Source organism: Pseudoliparis swirei, chromosome 5, assembly GCF_029220125.1.
Source record: "Pseudoliparis swirei isolate HS2019 ecotype Mariana Trench chromosome 5, NWPU_hadal_v1, whole genome shotgun sequence".
In the NCBI taxonomy this organism is placed as follows: domain Eukaryota; kingdom Metazoa; phylum Chordata; class Actinopteri; order Perciformes; family Liparidae; genus Pseudoliparis; species Pseudoliparis swirei.
Window position 1 is genome coordinate 4,588,072 of NC_079392.1, and position 24,944 is coordinate 4,613,015.

Genomic DNA, 24,944 nt, shown 5'->3' on the forward strand with positions numbered 1-24,944 from the left:
TAGAAAAAAAACGAGTTTGACTTTTCTGTTTTTGAATACGAAGAGGAAGCATATTTCTCTTGGTGTGTGTTTGTGTGTGTGTGTGTGTGTGTGTGTGTGTGTGTGTCAGAGGGTCCGATTGTACGTTCACAGCCCCATTCATGAATAAAGATTTGCTTTGAGTGCAGCAGCTGCTGTTCACATGCTGTGTTGTCACATTTTGTTGCTCTCTCTTTCCTAATTATAACACATTTATACACCCTTCTTACATTTCAACTGGGTTTCATTTGATCACGTCCCTGGATTCGGACCTGCGGAGAGCATGTTCGCGGTATATAGCAAAAGCATTATCATCGTTGTCGACGACCAACAACTTTCCAAAGGATAGACATGTTTAACCCTCCTGTTACCTTTCGGGTCAATTTGATCCCATTCAATGTTTAATGTCGGTGTTCCTTGGGGTTAATTTGACCCCAGGCTGTTTTTAACTGTGTCAAACATATAAGAAATATCAACTTTTTTATATATTTAAAGGGCTATTTAGGTAGTCAACAAACAAACATAAAGTACCTCACACTTAAACTTGGGAAACAATATTATTTCTAATAATTTTCTGGAGGTTTTAATTGCTGGGATCAAATTGACCCCGAGGGTAAAATATGTCAGTAAATATAAAGGTAACAGGAGGGTTAAAGCTGATTCCTGCTTACATCACAGGTGTGATTAGGATTAATTATATATAATAAGAGGGAGCTGGCGATCCAGAGTAGGCATGTTGAACCTCTCGAATTGCGTCAAGGGATAACATGTTGGACACTTTGAAGTTTTTCTCAAATCCACATTCCAACTTCGAGTAAATCACTTCAGACACAAGACGGTTGATCCAAGGTGCTTTACAAACAAAAGAAACAAACGAATACAAGCGACGAAAAGAAACATTTGAATGATGATGAATACGTATTAGCTAGGGCTGGCTTCGGCTCGGTGGATGTAGGGCGGATTGTTCCTTTAACTGCAAGGTTCGAACCCCGGCTCCCAAAGTTCGCTACTTGAAGTTTTCTGTATCCACCATGTGCGCTAGATAACTCTATATGTGATTTTTCCGTCTGTTATATGCACATAACTCCATGTAAACAGATGGTCGTTGTCACATACGGCTGATTTCATGACAATATGACTGTGACTCAATATTGACATGGAGATGTTTACAGACCTGGTCTCTTATCCAGCATGTGGAAGTCAGGACAGATTGGGACAATGTTTTTATAATTTTATGTTTTTATTCTATTTTACACAAAGCATAACAAGGCACATCAAAAGTACATAAAGTCACTCGGAAATATAAAATAGAGATCTCAGTGGCATGGTTAGTTGTTGGGCATTATTGACTGTTTTTCAGCAGTTACTAAAATTAAAATAACAGTAGAGGGTGACAGATATATATACATGCAGGGATAGATACATATTATACCCCCCAAATAAAATGCTCCCACATTCCCAGATGGGACCAATGAGAGAAGAAAGAATGACATTAAATAAAAAGATAAGTGGGGTTACAGAGTTACAACAGAATTGTTCCCCTCCAGAAACTCCATAAATGATCTCAAAATCTACACAAAGGTGTTGTGTTTTCCTTTCACTACATATGTAAGTTTCTCTAGGACAATGTAAAGTCAAATGACTTGCCTTCCTGTGTCATGACGAAACTCGCAAAAGATAGAACAAAAACAAACTAGTATTGATCAGAAAAGCTAATTGTGCACCTGCTATCAGGCAAGAAAAGTTTCTGCTCCCCTCATCAGGGGTGATAGTTTGTATCGTCTTGCCAACTCAGTATATCTTTAATTTAAATGGAAATGAGGATCAGTTGCTTCATCAGCTTCTTATCTACACTGAATGTTCTGTGTGTGTGTGTGTGTGTGTGTGTGTGTGTGAGTGTGTGTGTGTGTGTGAGTCTGCTCATTTTGGTTACTCCTCTCTCTTTTAAAGAGCTGTTTAAGGGTTCAGACTTGTTTTTACAGTTAAGAACTACATTTATATTTAGGTCAGGGTTGTGTTTGGGTTAGACTTACGGGTTGGGGTTTACAACTAAGTAATCTATTGCACAAAAAGTTAAAAAAAGAGATAAATCAAAGAGATCAATAAAAGCCTGGAAAGAATAGAACACAATCCAGTTGATATGTTTACAAACAGGGAGTGGAGATAAAGGAAGAGTCTATTTGTTTACCAGTGGTGTTGTTCAGAACTTGATCTAGGAGTTTTGAGTATATGTGTGTGTGTGCGTACTTGTATTACTCATGTCGTGGGGACCCTCTTCTTTTTCGGGGACACACAATTAAGTCCCCACAATGTTCATCATTCCATTGTAGGGTTGAAACTTGGTTTATTGATTAGGTCAGGGTTGAGGTATTTGGTGATTGTAGTAGAGGATATATTATCATGCAACATCCTTTTTAACTAATGAAGACAAATGGTGTGTGTCTGTGTGTACTTGTATAACTCATGTCGTGGGGACCCTCTTCTTTTTCAGGGACACACAATTAAGTTCCCACAATGTTCATCATTCCATTGTAGGGTTGAAACTTGGCTTATTGATTAGGTCAGGGTTGAGGTATTTGGTGGTTGTAGTAGAGGATATATTATATTGCAATATCCTTTTAAACTAATGAAAACAAATGGTGTGTGTTTGTGTGAGTTATGGTTAGGTTTAATCTCCAGGAAATGAATGAAAGTCAATGTCATGTCCATTGTGTGTGCGTGTGTATATTTGTCTGTCTATTTGTGCAATACATTTTTTCCTCTGGCCCAAAAATGTTATGGTGTGTCGGTGTGTATTTGAGCATCTGTGCATTCATGTGTGAAATGAAGAGACTATATTTATTCTTTTGTGCATCACTATCCGCTTCCATATGACAGTCGCAACTTAGGTAGCCTCCAAATTATTTATATTTTACAAACAAAGTTAAAATTAAACCAGATTCCCCTCCAGTGCAGGACTTTCTTTCAACTTTCCTAAAGTTTAAGAGTATCATCTACATCTGCAATGTGATACATTTACCCCCCCCCCCCCCCCATACATTGTTAGGAGACAATGTATGTTTTCTCACAGCAGTGTCGCCACTATTAACAGACTGCAGTACATCTGTTCGCGAGAACATTCCCCCTTTTCTCCCAGATGGAGTAAGACATAAAACACAAATGGAGTTGTGCTGCCACAGGGAGCGCCTGGGGAGAAACATGGTGGCTCTGTAGAAAAACATAACGAAAAACCAGTGGAGACTTCCAGAACGTCAACCTTTTGGCAATGACTAGGTGACAAGTTATTCTTGATATGAATTCGAATCAGTTGTTAAAATAAACAAAATAAAAAAATGTGTTTCAATGTATTTTGCTTTATTGATTATCACAGTTCTACTCAAAAGATAGTGACGATATTTGAATGAAGGTCTTTTCAGGTTTTCGACAATTATGTATCTTGACATGATGCGGTCACAGAATGAACAAGTGAACTGGACCAAACACACAACAATATATATCTATATCTATATATCTATATATATATCCAGATATATATATATATTTATATATACAGATATATATATTTATATTTATTTATACATATATATATATATATATATATATTTATATATATGTATATATACATATATATTTATATATATATATAAATATATAAATAAATAAATAAATATATATAAATATATATATATTTATATAATGTGCCAAACTTATGATTGTGTGCCTGAATAGGGAATGGTCGCTGTGTGTGAATTATTTAAAAGAAAACATGACCTTTTTGCTAATTAATTTCACTTTGAATACAATATACTGCTGTGAGAATACATCAGTATAAACCTTTATACTTCCCCGCTGATGTTTCAGCTTCCCTCTTTGGGGCTGATTGACGGGCATCCTCTTTGAATTCATTCATTGTTGACTCGTTCTGTTGGGGGCCACATAGTTCAACCGGGAAAAATATGTGAAAAATAAACAGAACCCGGTGGAGCTGAGAGACTACAGACGAGTTGAACTTGTTTGCGTAGACAGAAATGGACTGTATGGTGTGTATACAAATGAAAAAGGAAGCTAGAGAGACAAGTGAAAACCCTAAACTTTGTTACCTCCGCACAACTGGCAGATCACAAGAGGTGGGTGTGGCTGTCAGATTGTCCACGCCGATGTGGGTGAAGGGGGTTCACGATGTTCTGGCATTCGACAAGCTGTCCCGTTTGAAGCGCGGAGCTTCCCGGTGGAGCTGTCTGTTATCGCCGATGAATTATACCTCACTGGGCTGTGTGGGACGAGCTTTTTGCAAAACCCGCCCTCGCCGTCAGACGGGATAAACCTGTAGCCTCAATGGGCGTTCTTTGAAATGATTTATTGAACAGCTATTTATTTGCGTCCGCCGTATCGAAGAGAGAAACATCGATACATGTTGAGGAAAAGCTGAGGATGGTATAGGGTTGAATTACAAAATACTGCACTCACACCGCAGATCTAAACACAACACAGTAAACTGAACCTACCTGTTGTATCAATGGGACTGATACATGTTTTTCAGGAAAGTAGTATTTAATCAGACACCGGTATATTTCTTCAATCAGTTACAATACACCTTTAACAGACATAACCATAACACAAGGAATGCTAGTTTAGGTCAATTGATGCCGCCAACCCCAAGAACTAACCTCCTCAAACGAACTGTTATCTATCGTGCAATTACCGCTTGGAACTTACTACCTCCTCGTTTAACTCACATGAGTCATAATTTGTCATTCAAAAAACAATTAAAGGCGCACCTAAGAACATTCACCACTTGACGTATTCTATTGCTTTTTAGTCATCTGATTTTCTTTTTCTTTTTCTTTGTATGAATTAAGTTGAATTGCATAACATATATCTTATCCTTCGACTGTACTGTGCATCTGACTGCACTGTTTTTTTACTTTGTTGTACTATTTTTAACTGTTGGTTTCACGATATGTTTTGTATGTTTTTGTATGTATTGTGTTTTGTCCTTTCTGTGGACCCCAGGAAGATTAGCGGTCGCTAAGGCGTCAGCTAATGGGGATCCAATAAATAAACAAATAAACAAATACCCATCATCCATGGCAATAATAGAGCATTGCTCCTTTTCACCTTGGGGAAAAAACATATTTGTCTCTACTTTATGGGGTTGGGTTCTTTTGGTCCAGCCAGACACAATCAATGGATAACAGCCATCGTGTCAGAGATGCCATGATCAATGTGTCAGGGAGGTTATTTATGAGAAGGAGCAATTCACTGTGAAGGCATTTCTTCTCTAAGGTTGAAATGGTTTACACACTATACGCACTACACAAACTGATGTTCATATATTTATATTGAACCAATAAAAACGGACTTATTGCATCCAGCTAGTCCCACATTCACCCTCCGTCATACACAATACACAGATCACTCCTTGTAAGCTTTGTTCTATAAATAAATACCTTCCTGTTTGCACATGCGGTAGCACCCCGACGTGCAAGTGACTAACTGTGAATGAAGCACTTGATCTAATTTTGGATGGTGGCCCATGGTGAGTATGACAATATTGAAAATGAAGAAGTGGTGGAAGAGGAAGCCTGCTGAAGAAGAGAGGACTATTTTAAATATGATCAAGAATCAACAGATGAACAGGAACATTTCAGAACGACATATGCTTTCTGTATATGTGAATACAAAAGAGAGATGAAGAGATATTTGATTTTTTTAAAGTATTTACTCATTCCAGCCTCCAAGTGGTGAAGCTTTGCTGTTTTTCGGTCTCATATGATAGGAAACCAAACACATTTGGGTATATTTGGTCAGACGAAACAACCCCTTTTTTTTAGCATTATCTGCAGGGGTTAAGGACATTGTGATGGTCATAGAACAATGTAGAACATCAAGAACCTTTTCAAGCTATACATGGTAGATCTAAGATTTAACATCTTACTCTTTCATGTCAATCTGCTGAAGATGATCATGCGATAATCAAAAGCTCCAGAAGAGCTACTAATGTTGTTTTCAAGGCAACACATTTTAACATTTTCAATCTTAAAAATTACAAATAAAGTTGATAATAAAGCGCATAAAAAAAGGAGATTTTAACATCTTACACTCTCATGTCAACGGGATAACCTCCATCTGCTGAAGACGCCCATGCTTTAATCAAAAGCTCCAGAAGAGCTACTGATATTGTTTAAATAAGTTTAAAAATATATATATCAATCAAGCATGATGGATAGGGGTGATTGATTTGCTCTCCTTAGAGACGGGATGGGTGGAACCACTTCTGCTTTATAAAAAAAAAAAAAAAAAAGAGAGAGAGAGAGAGACAATGCCACAGACCGGGCTCTCTCGTCGCGGGCGGACACACCTGCATCATCACACCGGGAGGGAGGGAGGGGGAGAAGTCCGTCGGCTGGAGAGAGAGAGAGAGAGAGAGAGAGAGAGAGAGAGAGAGAGAGAGAGAGAGAGAGAGAGAGAGAGAGAGAGAGAGAGAGAGAGAGAGAGAGAGAGAGAGAGAGAGAGAGAGAGAGAGAGAGAGAGAGAGAGAGAGAGAGAGAGAGAGAGAGAGAGAGAGAGAGAGAGAGAGAGAGAGGCAGGCTTCAGACGAAGCGGAGGCAGCAGACGGAGCTCCTCCATCACGCTGCCCTGGACACTTTAATCCGAACAGGGTGAAAGGCACGCGGCCATCTGCGACGATGATTGGCGGGATTGGGATTTGTCAACCCGGTGGAGGACACGAGGTGGGAAATTAGGATTTAAAAACGATACCCAGACGGCCGCGCGCAGGTAAGATACAGAGAGATGTACAGGAACTGCCCCGTTTCAACTTTTTTCATTTAATTTCATACATTGTTATATTTATTTATCATTTTCGGGTAACATTTTAAGACGTATGTCCCCAATGAAAACAACAATAATACACATTATGATATTATTGCTGTGAGCCGATTACATTCTAAGAATATACATGGAGCCTATAGTGAGTTTTTATTGAACGTAGATCACGTTGTACTATAAAATATATATATGCATGTATGCAAACGTTATTAAGACATACTGGAATATTTCTAAAAACTAAAGTTCCTTAAAAGCATACATTTGTTTATCTACAGCACATATATGTGTTGGAGTCTTTACATTCTCTATATGGTAACGTTTATTTAATTTTCTATATATTTAATAAATGTAATCTGCAATTGACTGATGTTTAAATTATATTTATTTTGTCATGTTTTATTATTTGTGTTTTTGTAACTTTTTTATCAATGTCTTAATACCTCAAACTTCACACACGTATTCAAATTCATCCAAAGTTTTGAGACGAAAAACCTCCAACAGATATTGATATTACATTGTCCAAAAAAATCCATATTTTATTCACCAATCACTGTAATATTCTAACCTGCAACTGGATAATAAAGTATAATTAATGAGTGAATTAGCAGACAATAATATATATTCAGAAGCATTAACCTCCGGTCGATGAAACTTTCGCTTAATAGCGGCAATATAACAATATAACAATTGTGTGTTCTGGACTTTCCTGAACCCACGAATGAGTCGACAATTGTACCCACGATAAAAACAAGGAAGTAGAACCTGTTGACATTGTGTCACACCCTGACCTTCGCACCAGCAGGATGGCCAACAGTTATCAGACGCACATAACAGTGTGTATAGCACTGTTGAACGTCACATTACGTCACGTCACTATGGTTCTTAAATGGTTCTCTATAAGGCTTTGTGTTTCTATGAAGAACCATCACCTACTGAAGAAGCAGTCTTTTGTTTGAGGCACCTTTGTAGGTTATTTGAAGAACTAGTTAAGGAAATGGTTCTTTAAAGAACCCTGGTTTGAAAGGTTCTCTGTGGAACCAGACATTGTGCCTCAAAGAACCATTTTTAAGGTTCTTTGAGACACCTTTATAGGTTATTTGAAGAACTATTTAAGGAAATGGTTCTTTAAAGAACCCTGGTTTGAAAGGTATTTTGTGGAAACAGAAATGGTGCCTTAAAGCAACATTTTTGTAAGGTTCTTTGAGACTCCTTTATAGGTTCTTTGAAGAACTCTTTAAGCAAATGATTCTTTAAAGAACCCTGGTTTGAAAGGTTCTTTGTGGAACCAAAAATGGTTCTTCTATGGCGTAACTCTGAAGAACCATTTTTCGGTTCCCAGGTGGCACCTCCATGTTTCTGTGTGATACTGTCCTCTCAGCTCACGTTTCCTCCGCTGTGGGTCGCTCGTAAACCACAAAGAGAGGGCGTGGTGCCAATGCTCTCCTGAAGTTATTGCCATGGAAGTGGATCAATACGCCTTCCATGCTTGACCCCCTGTGCCAATTTGCTCATAAAGATATATTGTAACTAATCTAAAGACAAAAGATAAATCATGACAAGGCATCTGAAGTGGCTTTACACACTGTTATATGTTAGACTCAATACTTTCCAGATAATTGAAGGCTTAAAAAACAAGACAGGCTAAAAAACCACATGTGATAGATCTCATAAGAAAAGAGCCCGGAGTCAACGCACAGCGCCGGATGAAAGAACAGGAGGGGAAACAAATTTAGTTGGGGAGTGTGTGTGTGTGTGACGGTGCAAAGGAAAGGAGTTATATGAGAGGTGTGTGTGTGTGTGTGTGTGTGTGTGTGACGTGGATGCCGGACAAAGAGTAGAGCAGACAGTAGGACAGAATCTTAAATATCCCGAGAGGCGTTTAGTTTCAGTCAGCAGAAACAGAGTCAGGCGTGTCGTGTTTGTTTATTAGATTATTAACCGGATCCCCCGTTAGCTAACGCCTTAGCGGCCGCTAATCTTCCCGATGTCAACAGAAACGACGACATTTAAAACACACAAACATGCAAAAACATGACGTGAAACAAACAGTTTCAAAAATAGTACAAGCAGAATAATAAAGAAATTAATAAAGTGCAGTCGAGTACTTGGATGTATATTGTGCAGTAATTTATACAAAGACAGATCAGATGGCTACAAAAGGGATGGAACATGTCAAGGAGTGAATATCAAGTGGTTAATGCTGTTTTTATGTTTTTATGTTTTTAAATGACACATTATTACCTGTATTAGATGAATAATCAGGTAGTAATAGCAGTAGTAGGCATGCAGTGTGTTTTCAATAGCAGCTGTACCGATTGTCCACCTCCGTCTCTCGGTATACAACGTCTCCAGCTATAGGTGTCATCAATTCAACACAACCAATGTTTAATATTAATATTACCATGTTTGTGATCATAGTTTTGCTTGTGAGCATCCTTGACATTTGCTCATTAGCAGTAATCACAAAGTAGAGCTGTACCTTGAATAAAGTCCTGAGGTTCTCTTGCAGGTATTTGGCTGGACTATTTATTAGCCGAGGCTAGTTGCTAGGCAACCTGGAAGTTCCAGGTCCAAGCACATAACTCTCATGTAAAACAAGGGATTTAATTTGCAGCTAAAGTGTTAATTAGTGAGCTTCAGATGTGCTGGTGGGCAGATTCTGTCACCTTATGGACTGAGCCGAGCTCACGGTTCCCCCTTGTTTCCTGTGTTTATGCTAAGCAGCTGCTGACTACATCGTATGGACATGAGCGTGGTCTACAGTCTTCTCATTAAAAGTTCACAATTCCCAAAAGTAAAAAAAAAATGGATCACAAATCATCTTTTCAGGTAACATACATAATACACATTCATGGCAATCCAGTCAATTAAGAATTTAGAAAATATATTTCACCATCTTTAGAGTGAACCATATTTGGTTCCACAAAGAACCTTAAAAAATGGTTATTTAAGGCCACATTTTTGGTTCCACAAAGAACCTTTCACACCAGGGTTCTTTGAAGAACCATTTCCTGAAAGAGTCCTTCAAATAACCTATGAAGGTGTATCAAAGAACCTTAAAAAAGGGTTCTTTAAGGCACCATTTCTTGTTCCACAAAGAACCTTTCAAACCAGGGTTCCTAAAAAGAACCATTTCTAAATAGTTCTTCTAAGAACCTATGAAGGTGTCTCAAAGAACCTTAAAAAATGGTTCTTTAAGGCACCATTTCTTGTTCCACAAATAACCTTTCACACCAGGGTTCTTTAAAGAACCACTTCCTTAACCCTTGTGTTGCCTTCGGGTCATTTTGACCCGAATCAATATTACACCCTCCCTCCTTTTGGTCATTTTTTCCAATTCAATGTTTCACCTCCTCTTGTTACCTTTTACTAACATATTTTACCTTTTCCTTTTATTTGACGCCAACAATTAAAAAAAAAAAAAAATTATTTAATTTATAATTAATAAAGTTTTTTAAGTGTAAGTGTGTTATTTTTTGTGTTGACTAGAGAAGAACAAAAAACTACATTACATTTTGTGGGTCAAATTAAAAAAAAGCGGGGGGAGGGTGTAATATTGATTCGGGTCAAAATGACCCTAAGGCAACACAAGGGTTAAATAGTTGTTCAAATAACCTATCAAGAACCTTTTAAGAACCATTATTGTTCTGCGTGTAAGGTGCTGCTGCAGTAAAGAGACGAGCGGTCAACACATAAGATAGACAGCCAGACATTGAGCCAGCCATCGTATTCATTACGATCATTACCCGTATACAGCCGACATCAAATTACAATATGCTGAAAATCACCTCTGAACCCGCAAGAGGAGGAAGGGAGGAGGGCAAAAAAAAAGGGCCTAAAAAAAAGAAAGAAGGCATCGTCAGCAGGATTGAAGCAGAAGGGGACCGGCATGTTAATTGGTGATTTGATTAGCGTTTTAATATTGCAGCCGTGCGCGACACAAGAGAACAATTGGCTGCTCAGAGGTTTTTCTCTTTTCTCATCATCAAAAATCACTCCTCCGTCAAGGACCGACACAGTTTAGGTATCATGTACACATTCAGCATTTCCTTACTGTATAGTTTGGTAATGGAGACTATTTGAAGGAAGCAGACATTCAAGCCATTTTGAGTTGGGCCCAGTCTCATAAACAGCCCCATTTGGCTCCAGCCACCTTAAAGAGGCTGAATGTGACTCAAAGCCTGCATGCTAAACTGAACTAGACGGGGCTGGGCTACAATGTGGTCAACAGCAGTGTGTGCACCACTACTAAGAGGAGGAAGATCAATTAAATAAAAGGGGAAATGTCATATAACCTATTAAAAATGCCTGCTGCACACTTTCATGAATAATGTTTTGTTTATCTAGGTCTATATTGTTAATGTGTGTTTATTTTTGGGAGCAGGAGGCAACCTCCACGTCTGAAAAGTAAAGCCAATGCAGAAATACTTTATAACTATTGGCCAGCAGGGGGAGACTCCTGTGGTTGCAAAAAAATAAAAAGTGATTGTATAGAATTAAATGAGAAAATGACTCTACTTCTCAATGGATTTATTTCCTAAGTAAACATGCTGAACATTAATTATGGCCTCCATTTTTGTTTCAAGTCTTCTTACATACGGATGTATGTTCATTTTGTAATGTATGCCCCCATTTAGAGTAAAATAGTCATTAGAGCAGGGGAAGGCGGGTCTACCTTCTGATTGACAGGTCGCTTACCAATGGCGCTGTCCAGTCTGGGAGTTGTCCTTCTGAGGAAAAGTTTCTTTAATAATACTGAATAGCTTTTATAGGTTATGTGGATTTCTATTGCTGGGAATGATGGGGAGTAGACACCACAGACAATTATTTTGGGTTTTATTCATTTATTTACATGTATCCACCATTTTATATATATATTTTACTGCTTTTGTGAACGCAAGACCTTTGGTAAACCAATTTCACACCAAAACAGTTCACCCACATGAGTAAAGGCATGTTTTCACAAGAGAAATGAAGAATTAAAAAAAATCGAACGTGACATATTCAGCTTTAGGGCCATATTATCTATTTACACTTGTGCCTTAGGACAATTGTCCCTTGCTGTATAGAGAGCTGAGATTGTTCTGGAATTTTTCATGTAAAACACATGGGTATGTGTCATATGCAAGAGCCTTTAAAAGGTGAATTTAAGAAATTGTGTAAAATCGAGAAAATGACCACAGATCCCAGAGGGTTAGCAATACGGAATTGCTTTTATAGGGAGATGAAAATGTGGATTTCTATTGCTGGGAATGATGGGGAGTAGACACAAGAGAGGGTGAGGGGGTTAATGACACCACATGTTCTCTGAGAAAACAATCTGTGGCAAAGACAAGTAATCCCCCTGACCCTATGCTCACATCGCTCTCTCTCCGGCACCAACAATGCCCGAGCGGACAGCGTAGAGATAATAAGTTAGCGGATACAGGATAATTGGTGGCGAGACAGAGGAGGAGAGGAGGTAGAACACAGTAAAGAAGGTGTGAAAGGCTGGTGAGATAAGGAAGGTGTGATAGAGGTGAGCGTGGGCCTGTTTCTGTGTGGATACCTTGTCAGAAGGGGGGCAAGTCTTGGCTGGTTATGCTGTTTTGGGGTGATGCTGTGCCATAAACTGAGAAATGAGCTCGATCAGGAAGGGTGGAATTTAATGGGAGAATATAACTGAGAGGAACCAGAAGTTAGAGGGAGAATTGAAACAGGACGGGGTCTTCGGAAATGTGAACGACCGTTACGGTTAGGAGGGATACCTCCGAGCTCGTGTGCAGCATGCCAACATGCTCACAATGACAATGCTGGTGCAGGTATGATGCGAGTTTAGCTTGTTAAACATGCTATCATTCGCTTAACGCCAATCACGAAATACAGCCGAGGCTGATGGGAAGGTCATTAGTTTCAATTTGGTCATAAAGTATTTTTGTAACGAGACGATGGTGCTTGATACAGTTAGTCAGAGGACAACCGACGTGATTATAATCCGTCTGGAGAGGAAAAACTTCTTCCGATTGTCAATTATCGCAGATACATTTCACTCGAAACGTCAACCTCCGACACAGAAAAATGAAGGTGCCATCTAGAACCGAAAATGGTTCCTCAAAGAAGAACCATTTTTGGTTCCACAAAGAACCTTTCAAATCAGGGTTCTTTAAATAACCATTTCCTTAAAGAGTTCTTCAAAGAACCTATAATAGTGTCTCAAAGAACCTTAAAAATGGTTCTTTAAAGCACCATTTATGGTTTCACAAAGAACCTTTCAAACATGGGTTCTTTAAAGAACCTAAAAGAGTTCTTCAAATAACCTATAAAGGTGTCTCAAAGAACCTTCAAAAAATGGTTCTTCGAGGCACCATATCTGGTGCTACAAAGAACCTTTCAAACCAGGGTTCTTTAAAGAACCATTTCCTTAAAGAGATCTTCAAAGAACCTATAAAGGTGTCTCAAAGAACCTTCAGAAAATGGTTCTTCAAGGCACCATTTCTGGTTCCACAAAGAACCTTTCAAACCAGGGTTCTTTAAAGAACCATTTCCTTAAAGAGATCTTCAAAGAACCTATAAAGGTGTCTCAGAGAACCTTCAGAAAATGGTTCTTCAAGGCACCATTTCTGGTTCCACAAAGAACCTTTCAAACCAGGGTTCTTGAAAGAACCATTTCCTTTTAGGACTAATAAAGGATTATCTTATCTTATCTATCGAGTTCTTCAAAGAATGGTGCCTCAAAAGAAAGAATGGTTCTTCAGTAGTTGAACGTTCTTCGTAGAACCACACAGCCTTTTTAAGAACCATTGTTTCTCCGTGTGCACATCGTTGAGTTTACAGGACAGACTGTGCCGCTGATGTAAATCTCTTCCTTTCTCTCTTTCTGTCTTAGGTTTTCCCCTCGTGATCCTTGACACGGCGGGGACGGTGACACTGACTCGGCCATTGTCTCCTCTCTGTTTCCGGACACAGCGAGCCTCCGCTGGGTGCCCCTCGCTGTCCATTGTGATTGTAGAGAAGAGAAGTCTGGAGAAAAAAGGGCCCATTCAGCATAATTTCTCATTGCCAACCCCCGATTTTGCAAACCCACGAACCGGAGGGAAGTATCAGCACCATCGCTGTCACCCAAGCCTGTCTCCTCACCTCTAAACCACTTATCCCTATCACTCTCCCTCACCCCCTTTCCTCTCTCCAGCCCCCCCCCCAAGCTTCAGCCTGAGCCTCTGTCCCATCGGAGTCCCCAGATGACAGCTCAGAAACATCCGTTACCCTCCCGCTCCACACAAGCCTTCTTCTTTCCTCTCCCTCCAGCCCCTGTGGCGGCGCTTGGCACCAACGGCCATCACATAGACAGATGGAGCCAACCCTGACCCCTCTCCTGGCCCGCGGGGACGCCAAGAGAATCAACGCCTGACTAGTAGGACAGGGGGGGGGAGACAGGAAGAAGAGAGGAAGAGCCACGGCAACACATCGCCCAGTCTCCCGTGGACTTCCCTTCAGCTCAACCCTTCGCAGCAGGAATTTAAAAAGCACCCCCAAATTGTGGCCTGACATATTGTTCGTTTGATTATTTGGCCCGAGACAACAACCGGCTCCATGTTCGTGTGGACGGAAGATGTAAACATTGGCGACATCCTAAATATAGCAACGGTGATTTCAAAGAAACAGGAAACCACAAGAAGACAGCTCCCAAAATAAAAAAGAAGCCCACCACTCCTCAGTCGAAGTTGTTTTTCAAGTTTCACACTTTTCTTTTCCATATGACAATTTTTTCTGCTTCCCACACTTGGAATAAAGCAGAAGAAGCAATTCCATGAGAGCAATGAGGAGATGCACGTGGGACTCCAATTAGAGCGTCCTTGGGGTGCTCATGCATACCTTTGCTTACTCGTCACCACCATTGACTTTGTGTCAAGGCGTTTTCAGTTTCCATAAGCAAGATTCTGGATGTTGTTGCCGACTTCTAAGCGTGTTCTGCTGACCGGCATTAGTATATGATGCCATACAATACACTTTTTTTCTTCAAAGAACCACGCATCAGCAATACAATGAGACACTAAAAGGCCAGTGGAAGGATTTCAGCAGGCCGACATAACAGAAGGGGGAATACCGGAGTCCCAATGCTTCCCAGGTAATTGTGTATTTACTCAATAAGCCCCTCTGGTGAACTTGCAGACTGGAAACCTAAAGGAGGCAGAAACTAAATGAGAATGAATCTTAGATTTTTTTCCCCCGTGATTACTCTCAACACGTTAGCATAACAACGAAAGATTTGGACCGGTTGCGTGTCTTCGGTCATTTTAGTTTTCGACTGCAGGGCTGAGCACCAGCACACACACATTATTCCTGTCAACTAAAAGAAAAGCATTCATTCAGAAAGAGCAGGAATTGTGATAATGATCTCTACAGCCTCTGGGAGTTACTTTAGAAAATGGTTCCTCAGAGTGATGTCATAGAAGAACCATTTCTGGTTCCACAAAGAACCTTTCAAACCAGTGTTCTTGAAAGAACCGTTTCCTTAAGGAGTTCTTCAAATGATGTATAAAGGTGTCTCAAAGAACCTTAAAAAATGGTTCTTTAAGGCACCAGAAACGGTTCTACAAAGAACCTTGCAAACCAGGGTTCTTGAAAGAACCATTTCCTTAAATAGTTCTTTAAAGAACCTATAAAGGTGTTTCAAAGCACCTTAGCAAATGGTTCTTTAAGGCACCATTTCTGGTTCCATTATTCAGAAAGAGCAAACATTGTAATAATGATCTCTACAGCCTCTGGGAGTTACTTTAGACAGTACAATGTCAAAGTAACTGTCAAATTCATTGGAGTTTTCCCTTTGAGTTTGGGTTGTCAATCCAAAACTCACATATTATTCCAAAAAGAATAAGTAATGCTGTTTATTTTCTTCTTTTTCTTCATTTTTATTGTTGGAAAACAGAAATCTTGCATCCAATGTGCAACATTAGCATATCGGTAGATCTGTATTAATGGGTATGCAAAGAGCACTGTGGGAGTAGTGTGAAAATTCACAGCGTATGGTACGGGAGTTTTTTAATTCACAGGTGTAGAAGACTGGAATGTTCCCTCTCGATCTAAAGATGCCTTTAGGGTGCGCAGCAACAATGATCGTGTAGGTTTACCACGCGGTACAATATCAATTTGAGAATGATATATGAGAGAGCAGTTGCGCATCATTTACTGTGGAGGACAGAAAATGAATTAAGTATAAATAAATAAATGCATGAATAAATACAGGAATAAATAAATAAATGCTTAAATAAATGTATAAATATCGGCCCGCCCAGCTCATTTGCATATAAGAAGACATAAATGTCACGTATAAATAAATGAAGAAATGTGTGTGGACACATAAATAGAGATATAAATAAATGTAGAAATACAGAAATGTAGAAATATATGTATTTAATGATGTCCTGTTTAGGTTTATTTCTTCCTGAATTTATTTATACATATATTTAAGCATTTATTTATTTATTCCTGTATTTATTTATTCATACATTTATGTAAGCACTTTTTTATTTATTCCTGTATTTATTTAAATATTTATTTACGCATTTATTTATTCCTGTATTTATTTATTTGAGCATTTATTTAAGCATTTATTAATTTAAGCATTTATTTAAGCATTTATTAATTCATTCATGTCTTTATTCATCTATTTATTTAAAACTTAATTCATTTTCTGTCCTCCATAATTTACAGCTCCTCAAGGTGTCCATCTTAGCCAGAATACCACCAACTTCCTTTTTGTTTAAGTCCTCTTTTTTCCGTTAGCTCCTAAGTTTCTCGGAGGCCGCCATTTTGGATTCACAACTAGTTTCTCTCCTATAAAAATCACACCGTGGAAAAGGGGCCTTTAGCGACTTCAATTCCAGTCGACCAGAATGCTGTGATATCTAAAAAATAAATACAAAAGTCATGAGGACTTGTGAAAATAGTTTGTTGTCTACTTCATATGAGCCTAGAGGTCATATAAGTGATAAAAAAGGAAAAGGCAGACACAGTCCAGCAGTTTAGTGTGTGTGTGTTTGTTTCTATAGGGAGCAGAGTGAGAGGCACACCGTGGAGTGAGATATACTCGCGTCGTTAAGACTTCGATTTCATCTCATGATCTTTGTAGCGTGCCGTCGCCTCTCACTCCATCACCTCGCGTCTCTGCTTTACTTCAGTCGAGCTATCGAATGAAACAGAAATTAATCCGTCATAAACCGTACGAAGAGTGTTGGTATTTTTTCGAAACCTTTAATAAGACACAAGAGGGGATAGTGGTGGTGGAGTATCACATCTATATTGTTTTTGTCACCTTAACACCTTTGGCAACTCAACTTGGAACACAGAAAACAAACACAGACACACACACACACACACCTCAATTACTGGGTTATTTCTGTGGTGCAACCTGCCAGTGACAGTGAGCTCAAACCAGCTGGGATTAATTAGTGACTCAACAAACACGTGCGCACACACACACACAGACACACACACGCACACAAATACACCTTCATCTCTGTCTTTCTGTGTGAAATATGGACTTGCGCATCATAAGAGAATTAACACACATGCCAACGCACACACATGTACTTCACCTTATACTGTTCATTACACACATACACACACACACATGCTATCATCCATCAGATACAGGATGTGAAAAGCTTCCAGAACAGCATGTTGCCAATAAGCACCTTTCCTTCTCTGCTGTAATTACCTCTCTCTTTATTTCACACCCTGTGTGTATATCTATGCACCTCGTGTCTCACCGTGTCACGTTGTTAGCGCTCCCCCTCAGCACGAGGCAATACTTCTCCGAGCTAATAATACGTGTTACCTTGCATTTACTTTATAGTCTTTATTTACTTCTCCGTCGCCACAACAACTGCTTTCTCAAAGGGGGTCAAAGGTAAAAAAAAAAAAAAGCTATTCTAGTTTAAATGTGAGATCGTGTTCCGCTTGTTCAGATTGACGTCTCCATTTTTATCTTGTAGATCGCCGGTTGTGTTAAGCGACATCCACAGTGGGCGAGGACACGCTGTAGCTCCTGTCAGCATGGTTGACTTTAATAGAAATAAAGCCGTTGACGGGTTTGAAAAGACGAGCTGTCGGAAGCCATGACCTTGAGGATGTGTGTGTGTGTGTGTGTGTGTGTGTGTGTACTGTATATGTTTACATGATTGTGTTATCAGGGTGAGATGAGGTTACAAACTACGGTCGAGATCAAATATGCCGAGGTGAGGTTTGAGACTGCAACATATTTGAGAATAATAAGGTTTGCAGGTATAATGATCTTTGAGCAGATACTTATTAAAACATACAAACATTACAGTTCAGTACAGAATATGCACATATCAGAGAGAAATTATGCACTTTAGATGGCTTTAGATATCAATGAGATTTGTAGGGTGAGCTAGTGTGGGAGTGTGTTTGGGAGGATGAGGGAACCAAAAATGAAAATTTGTTTTGCATTAGCTGTTTGATTCTGTTTAATTGCGTGTGGATGGGCATTGTTTGTTCTATCAGCAGCTGATGCTTGTTTTATCCCTGCCACCTCTGTAGTTACACATTAGCATCGTAATAATGGGAGATAGGAAAAGGTGGCCAGTGTCAGCACACTTAGTTTTGGCGTGATGGATTTAAATCCATTTTACAAACTGAAAAGAGACACAAAGAAATAGTTTTTGAAAGGTTCTTCGACATGAAGCTGAATGGTACTGTTGGCTGAGGTCAGATGGATGCCCAATACACACAGAAACATGAAGGTGCCATCTGGAACCGGAAATGGTTCTTTAGAGTGATGCCATGGAAGAACCATTTTTAGTTCCACAAAGAACCAGGGTTCTTTAAAGAACCATTTCCTTAAATAGTTCTTCAAAGAACCTATAAAGGTGTCTCAAAGAACCTTCAAAAATTGGTTCTTTAAGGCACCATTTCTGGTTCCACAAAGAACCTTTCAAACCAGGGTTCTTTAAAGAACCCTTTCCTTAAATAGTTCTTCAAAAAACTAAAGGTTATTTGAAGAACTATTGAAGGTAATGGTTTTTAAAGAACCCTGGTTTGAAAGGTTCTTTGTGGAACCAACAATGGTTCTTCTATGGCAACACTGAAGAACAATGTTCGGTTCCAGATGGCACCTTCATTTTTCTGTGTGTACATACGCTGGTTTCCCAGTCCTCATACCTAGACCCAGCTCAACACGCAGGTTAACGGTTGCTTAACTCGACAGTTTCAGTTACGTCAAGGTACACAAAGACTGGTTTTACACAAGTGCTCAAATGTGGACTTTGAACCCAATTTGTTCGGACCATTCGTGTGCTCTTCGAATAAAGAAATGTAGGTGTAACATCTGTTTGTTCTGAACATGTCAAAGTTCAACTCGTAACTTCAACAGATAAACATCCTGTGTGTGATAACGTCCAGCGGTTTAAATTAACCAGTTGTGGTGGCAAAGTGCATCCACTGGGTTTGTTCAGGGCACCTTAGCGTGAAAATAATGGTTCTTAAATGGTTCTTCAAAAGGCTTTGGGGTTCTACGAAGAACCATCACCTGCTGAAGAACCATTCTTTCTTTTGAGACACCATTATATGTTCTTTGAAGAACTCTTTCAGGAAATGGTTCTTTAAAAGTAAGTAATAAAAACCATTAAAAGTAAGTTATACGAGATACTGTTACATTTCATAGTAAAATGTGAATACATTATATATGTAGTGCAGAGCTAATCAACCTATCGCTTGTGTACTAGCAACTTTACAACACTACCCGTGTCACCAATGAGCAAATAAAACTGCAGTGAACTGTGTGTATGTGGCAAATGGAATCACACACTGCTGCACAAGCCCTGACGCCTCTACATCTGTCTTCTTCAGGTGACTGCTGCCGGCCTGCGAAGAAAAAAAAACAGACTGGAAATTCCGCGGATGATTGGATTCTCTGGACTTTGGATGTCGAAGCTGTCGGGAGGATCCGGATCCACTTCTGGATCCATTTAGTGTGCCAGCTGTACGGATTTCCATTCACACAGGACCAAGAGACCTAAACTGATGTTGTGGAACCTTTGAATACAGACAAGGACTGATACCCCCCCAAAAAGTACAATACACTACATATGCCACCAACTCCGTCCACCGTTGTCAGGGTACAACACAGGATTGTAAAACTTGTGTGATTTGGTTCCTGGCACATTCGTGGTGGCTGTTAGTGGGCGACATAAGAACTGACAGGACTGTTCTGGGGTGATCCTCTCTTCTCCCTGGTGGCTGTTGTTGGACGACATAAGAACTGAAAGGATTGTTCTGGGGTGATCCTCTCTTCTCCCTGGTGGCTGTTGTTGGACGACATAAGAACTGACAGGATTGTTCTGGGGTGATCCTCTCTTCTTTGTGGTGGCTGTTGTTGGACGACATAAGAACTGACAGGATTGTTCTGGGGTGATCCTCTCTTCTCCCTGGTGGCTGTTGTTGGACGACATAAGAACTGACAGCATTGTTCTGGGGTGATCCTCTCTTCTCCGTGGTGGTTCTGGCGACCTCATTCGGCAGGCCGGTAGTGGCATCAGGATGCCCGAACTGGAAAACGTCGCTCCCTTGAGGAGTCCTTGGGGCTCCGAGCCGGCGGACCCGCGACGCATTCAGCACAGCATCCTGGAGGAACACGTGGAGCTGTGGTGGTTCAGAGATCCCGGGAAGTCTCTGCTCTGCTACTGCGTGGCCGTGCTCCTGATCCTGGGCTGCGGACTGGGCGGGGTCGGCCTTCTCTCCACCACCACCAGCGTCTCGAGCGAATGGCGGCTGGGCGTAGGGACCACCCTCTGCCTGCTGGCCTTGGGGGTCCTGCTCAAACAACTGCTCAGCTCGGCCGTGCAGGACATGAATTGCGTTCGCAGCCGGCGGCAGATCAACGTGTTGAAAAGCGGCGGTTTATCCGACCTGCTCGTGGTTTTGATCACGGGGTTGTCGCTGGTGATTTGCGGAGGGGTTCTGCTCCGCCTGGCGCTGGCCAACCACATGCCGAAGCCCGGCCAAGCCCTCAATGACATGTATATTTCTGGAGTGGTTTTGCTCGCCGGAGGCGGGGCCGCGGTCGCGGGTGTCGGGATATACTCCGTCGTGGTCGTCCTGCTCGAGAGGACGAGGCACGGGCGAAGGTTGATGGACCGGGTTTTGAGCATCTTCACCGTTTCTGGACACATGGACCGGCAGGCTCGCCGAGAGACGAACTCCAGCCTGGCTAATCTCATATGAGACGTGACCACATGAAGACTGCGAGAACATTTAAGACTCAACTGAATCATATTACAAGAATAACGATAAAAAACAAGATTCAAACCATTCATGCTTCAGCTTTGTGAGAAAATTATCTGATTTTGAAATGTTTTCTTGTCTCACAGCCAGGGTGAAAGGAGGTTGAACAGTGAACATGGCTGTGAGGAAAATGTCCCAATTTACTTTTCATTTATTATTATCGGTTATTAATTCCTGACGCTGCGGCATTTATTTTCCACACGAATGGCCTTTTATTCAAGTTCTGTAACTCTTATTATTATTAGGCTAATGTATCTTGCCATTCACATTAGACACATGCTAACTTGTTTGTTGCCTGTGAAAAATAAGTTTGGAAGAAGTTCATACTCAAGTGGTATTTAAGGATATTCAGAATTGAAAAGCAAATATCGTTATCGGATTGGTGCAGCAACAGAAAGGCCTGTGGTGTGAGCAGAGCATCCAATAAAATGGTCATTTGGTTTATGTAAAGCTCTTCTACACATTGGTGTTCATACCACAGAAGAAGAGACGGAAACACAAGTTCAACACGAGAGAACGAGTCGAGGGATCATCTTCATATTGGACTGTCACACATTTATGATCTGTTATTAATACACACAGAGAAATGAAGGTGGCATCTGGAACAAAAAATCGTTCTTCAGAGAGATGCCATAGATAGAAGAACCATTTCTGGTTCCACAAAGAACCTTTCAAACCAGGGTTCTTTAAAGAACCATTTCCTTAAATAGTTCTCCAAAGAACCTATAAAGGTGTCTCAAAGAACCTTCAAAAAATGGTTCTTCAAGGAACCGTTTCTGGTTCCACAAAGAACCTTTCAAACCATGGTTAGAACCATTTGCTTAAGGAGTTCTTCAAAGAACCTATAAAGATGTCTCAAAGAACCTTTAAAAAAGTATTCTTTAAGGCACCTTTTCTGGTTCCACAAAGAGCCTTTCAAACCAGGGTTCTTTAAAGAACCATTTCCTTAAAGAGTTCTTCAAAGAACCTATAAAGATGACTCAAAGAACCTTAAAAAATGGTTCTTTAAGGCACCTTTTCTGGTTCCACAAAGAACCTTTCAAACCAGGGTTCTTTAAAGAACCATTTCCTTAAATAACCTATAATGGTGCCTCAAACGAAAGAGTGGTTCTTCAGGAGGTGATGGTTCTTCGTAGAACCACAAAGCCTTTTAAAGAACCATTTAAGAACCGTTATTTTTCTGTGTGTCGTCGTTGTCAGGTAGAACAGCTTCAAGGCTGCAGAATGAGTGAATGAGTGATAGATGAGACAACTTCAATAAATATTAAAATGATAATCTTTTTTAATCTTTATGATTTATGCCCTCTGTCACATTTGAGGGATTTGAGGATGCTCAATAGCTCAGTGAAGCTAAACTCCAGCTAATTGGAACGAATGTCTCTCTGTGATCTCATTTCTTTCCTCTGCAAACATATTAATTTCTCATCATGCATGCAGTCACATTGCTCTGTTTGTGAACACATGACACCAGACAATAGGATTGTTGAAGAATGATTACAGCACTGAAGAATCTACGGATTACTTAGGTTTTTGTGTGCATTAACACAGTATTAATCTTGTTTTCCTCAAACCTTGAATGCATTTTTTGATATTAATACTGCAGTAACGGAGGATCGCAAATGGCTTCAGTTCCAATGACTTCTCCTGAGCCTCTTAGCTCTTATTCGTATTACTCTCATCAATCCATGTCGGCAAACTCTAAATATAACTCGTGATTTACACTTTTAAAACTTTTTAATTGATGCATGAGGCTGTCGTTAGGGGTGACAATTATATCCCTCGCGATTGTGATTCATCACATGTATTATTGGCTCCTATAACAGGCTGTTATCAGGAAAAACTGAAAAGGAGGGAAAGATTTATGAAATTAAATCCTTCACATCCACATGTCCTAGATAGAATATCAATGCACTTGCAAAAGTTGAACTGGGTTGTCAATACACTTCATCATCTTTCACTAAATTATGTACATTTACAGTATGATGACACAGATGGTTGTGTTGTTATTATTGAGTCTCATTTGTTGCCAACATTTTTTGAAAGATTCACTTTCAGAGCAAATAATGTACGACGACGAACAGAAAAACTGTCCACGGCGGCGGCAATTGAAGGTCATTTGTAAAATGTTTCCAAAGATCACACACACACACACACACATACACACATAAGTACACACATACATGCAGCAATCGAAGGTAATTTGTGTTTTGGAAATTTTTTCCAAAGCTTTTAAGATCCTCCCACATCCTCACGTCGCCTTCGGAAAAGTCCTCTGCATCGTGTGTGTGTGTGTGTGAGTGTGTGTGTGTGTGTGAGTCAGTCACACCTCTCTTGAGACAAAAGGAGGTCACACAGTTAAACATTGTTGGAGTGACGACGGACGACAAACTGAAGGCACAAAGCACAAGGCGGCGGCCTGTCGGGGCTGGTACCACTCTCTCTCTCTCTCTCTCTCGCTCTCTCTCGCTCTCTCTCACTCTCTCTCTCTCTCTAACACAGCAAAAGCAAAGCAATGGCAGGTTGTGTAAAAGAGGAGGATTCAGAAGTTATTAAAGCTCAGTTTTAGTATATATATACAGGACTGTCTCAGAAAATTAGAATATTGTGATGAAGTTCTTTATTTTCTGTAATGCAATTAAAAAAACAAAAATGTCATGCATTCTGGATTCATTACAAATCAACTGAAATATTGCAAGCCTTTTATTCTGATTTATTGCTGATTATGGTTTACAGCTTAAGAAAACTCAAATATCCTATCTCTAAATATTAGAATATCATGAAAAAGTATACTAGTAGGGTATTAAACAAATCACTTGAATTGTCTAATTAACTCAGGAAACACCTGCAGGGTTCCCTGAGCCTTGACAAACACTCGGCTGTTATAAATCTTTTTTTTTACTTGGTCTGAGGAAATATTAAAATTTTATGAGATAGGATTTTAGAGTTTTCTTAAGGTGTAAGCCATAATCAGCAATATAAAAAAAAATAAAAGGCTTGCAATATTTCAGTTGATTTGTAATGAATCCAGAATGCATGACATTTTTGTTTTTTTAATTGCATTACAGAAAATAAAGAACTTTATCAAAATATTCTAATTTTCTGAGACAGTCCTGTATATATATACGGTCACCTATTAAAGCTTAGTTTTAGTATATATATATATATAAAATATATATTTATTTATATATATATATACGCGGTCATATAAAGTATATATTATATATATATATATTTATACTTCCATCATAAACTCATGACACATTTGTCATGTCACGCTGTCACGTATTAAAGCTCAGTTTTAGTTTGAGTGTCACGTGTTGATCAAATTGAGTCGCACAACTTAGTATTTTTTTCCCCACATTATGAAAAAGAAGATATTCACACGAAGCTCGTTCCGCGGCTCATGAAAGTAAATTTTCTCCGAACGTTCCTATCGGCGAGCGGCGTACTCAGAGGGAGGCCGTGCTCGTCGAAAAGTCACACTCCATTATTTTATTTTATTGTCCGATCATTACATTTATTGATCGCTATTGCTTCATGTTTAGCTTGATATGCTAAGCGGTATCAATCTTTCATTTAACTCCCCCCCCCCATATTTCAGATTTTAAACGTGCAATGAACTTCAATGCATCAAAACATTTCAGCTCAACGAAAAAAAATGTTTTGTTGTAAATCTGACATTTATTGTTTTTTAATCAAACTATATGATACGAGGTTCAATATTTACAGAAAGCTCAAAGCAGATCCGTCTCACGTCAAATTGTTGATATGCTCACTTACTTTTACAACAACAAAAACAATAGTTTTCAAAA

The 24,944-nt window shown here is 39.7% G+C and overlaps 1 protein-coding gene across 1 annotated transcript; it reads left to right on the forward strand.

The window, feature by feature from the left end:
• Positions 1-6,641: 6,641 nt before the first annotated feature.
• Positions 6,642-22,408, forward strand: LOC130194419 (transmembrane protein 125). The gene is made up of 3 exons (XM_056415441.1): positions 6,642-6,798; positions 13,715-14,953; positions 19,699-22,408. The coding sequence occupies exon 3, from the start codon at positions 20,389-20,391 to the stop codon at positions 21,070-21,072; it is 684 nt and encodes a 227-aa protein (XP_056271416.1). The 5' UTR covers positions 6,642-6,798; positions 13,715-14,953; positions 19,699-20,388; the 3' UTR covers positions 21,073-22,408.
• Positions 22,409-24,944: the final 2,536 nt, after the last annotated feature.

Bases quoted from the DNA above. Each gene is read 5' to 3' on its own strand.
- LOC130194419 (XM_056415441.1), top strand. From the start codon at position 20,389: ATGCCCGAACTGGAAAACGTCGCTCCCTTGAGGAGTCCTTGGGGCTCC.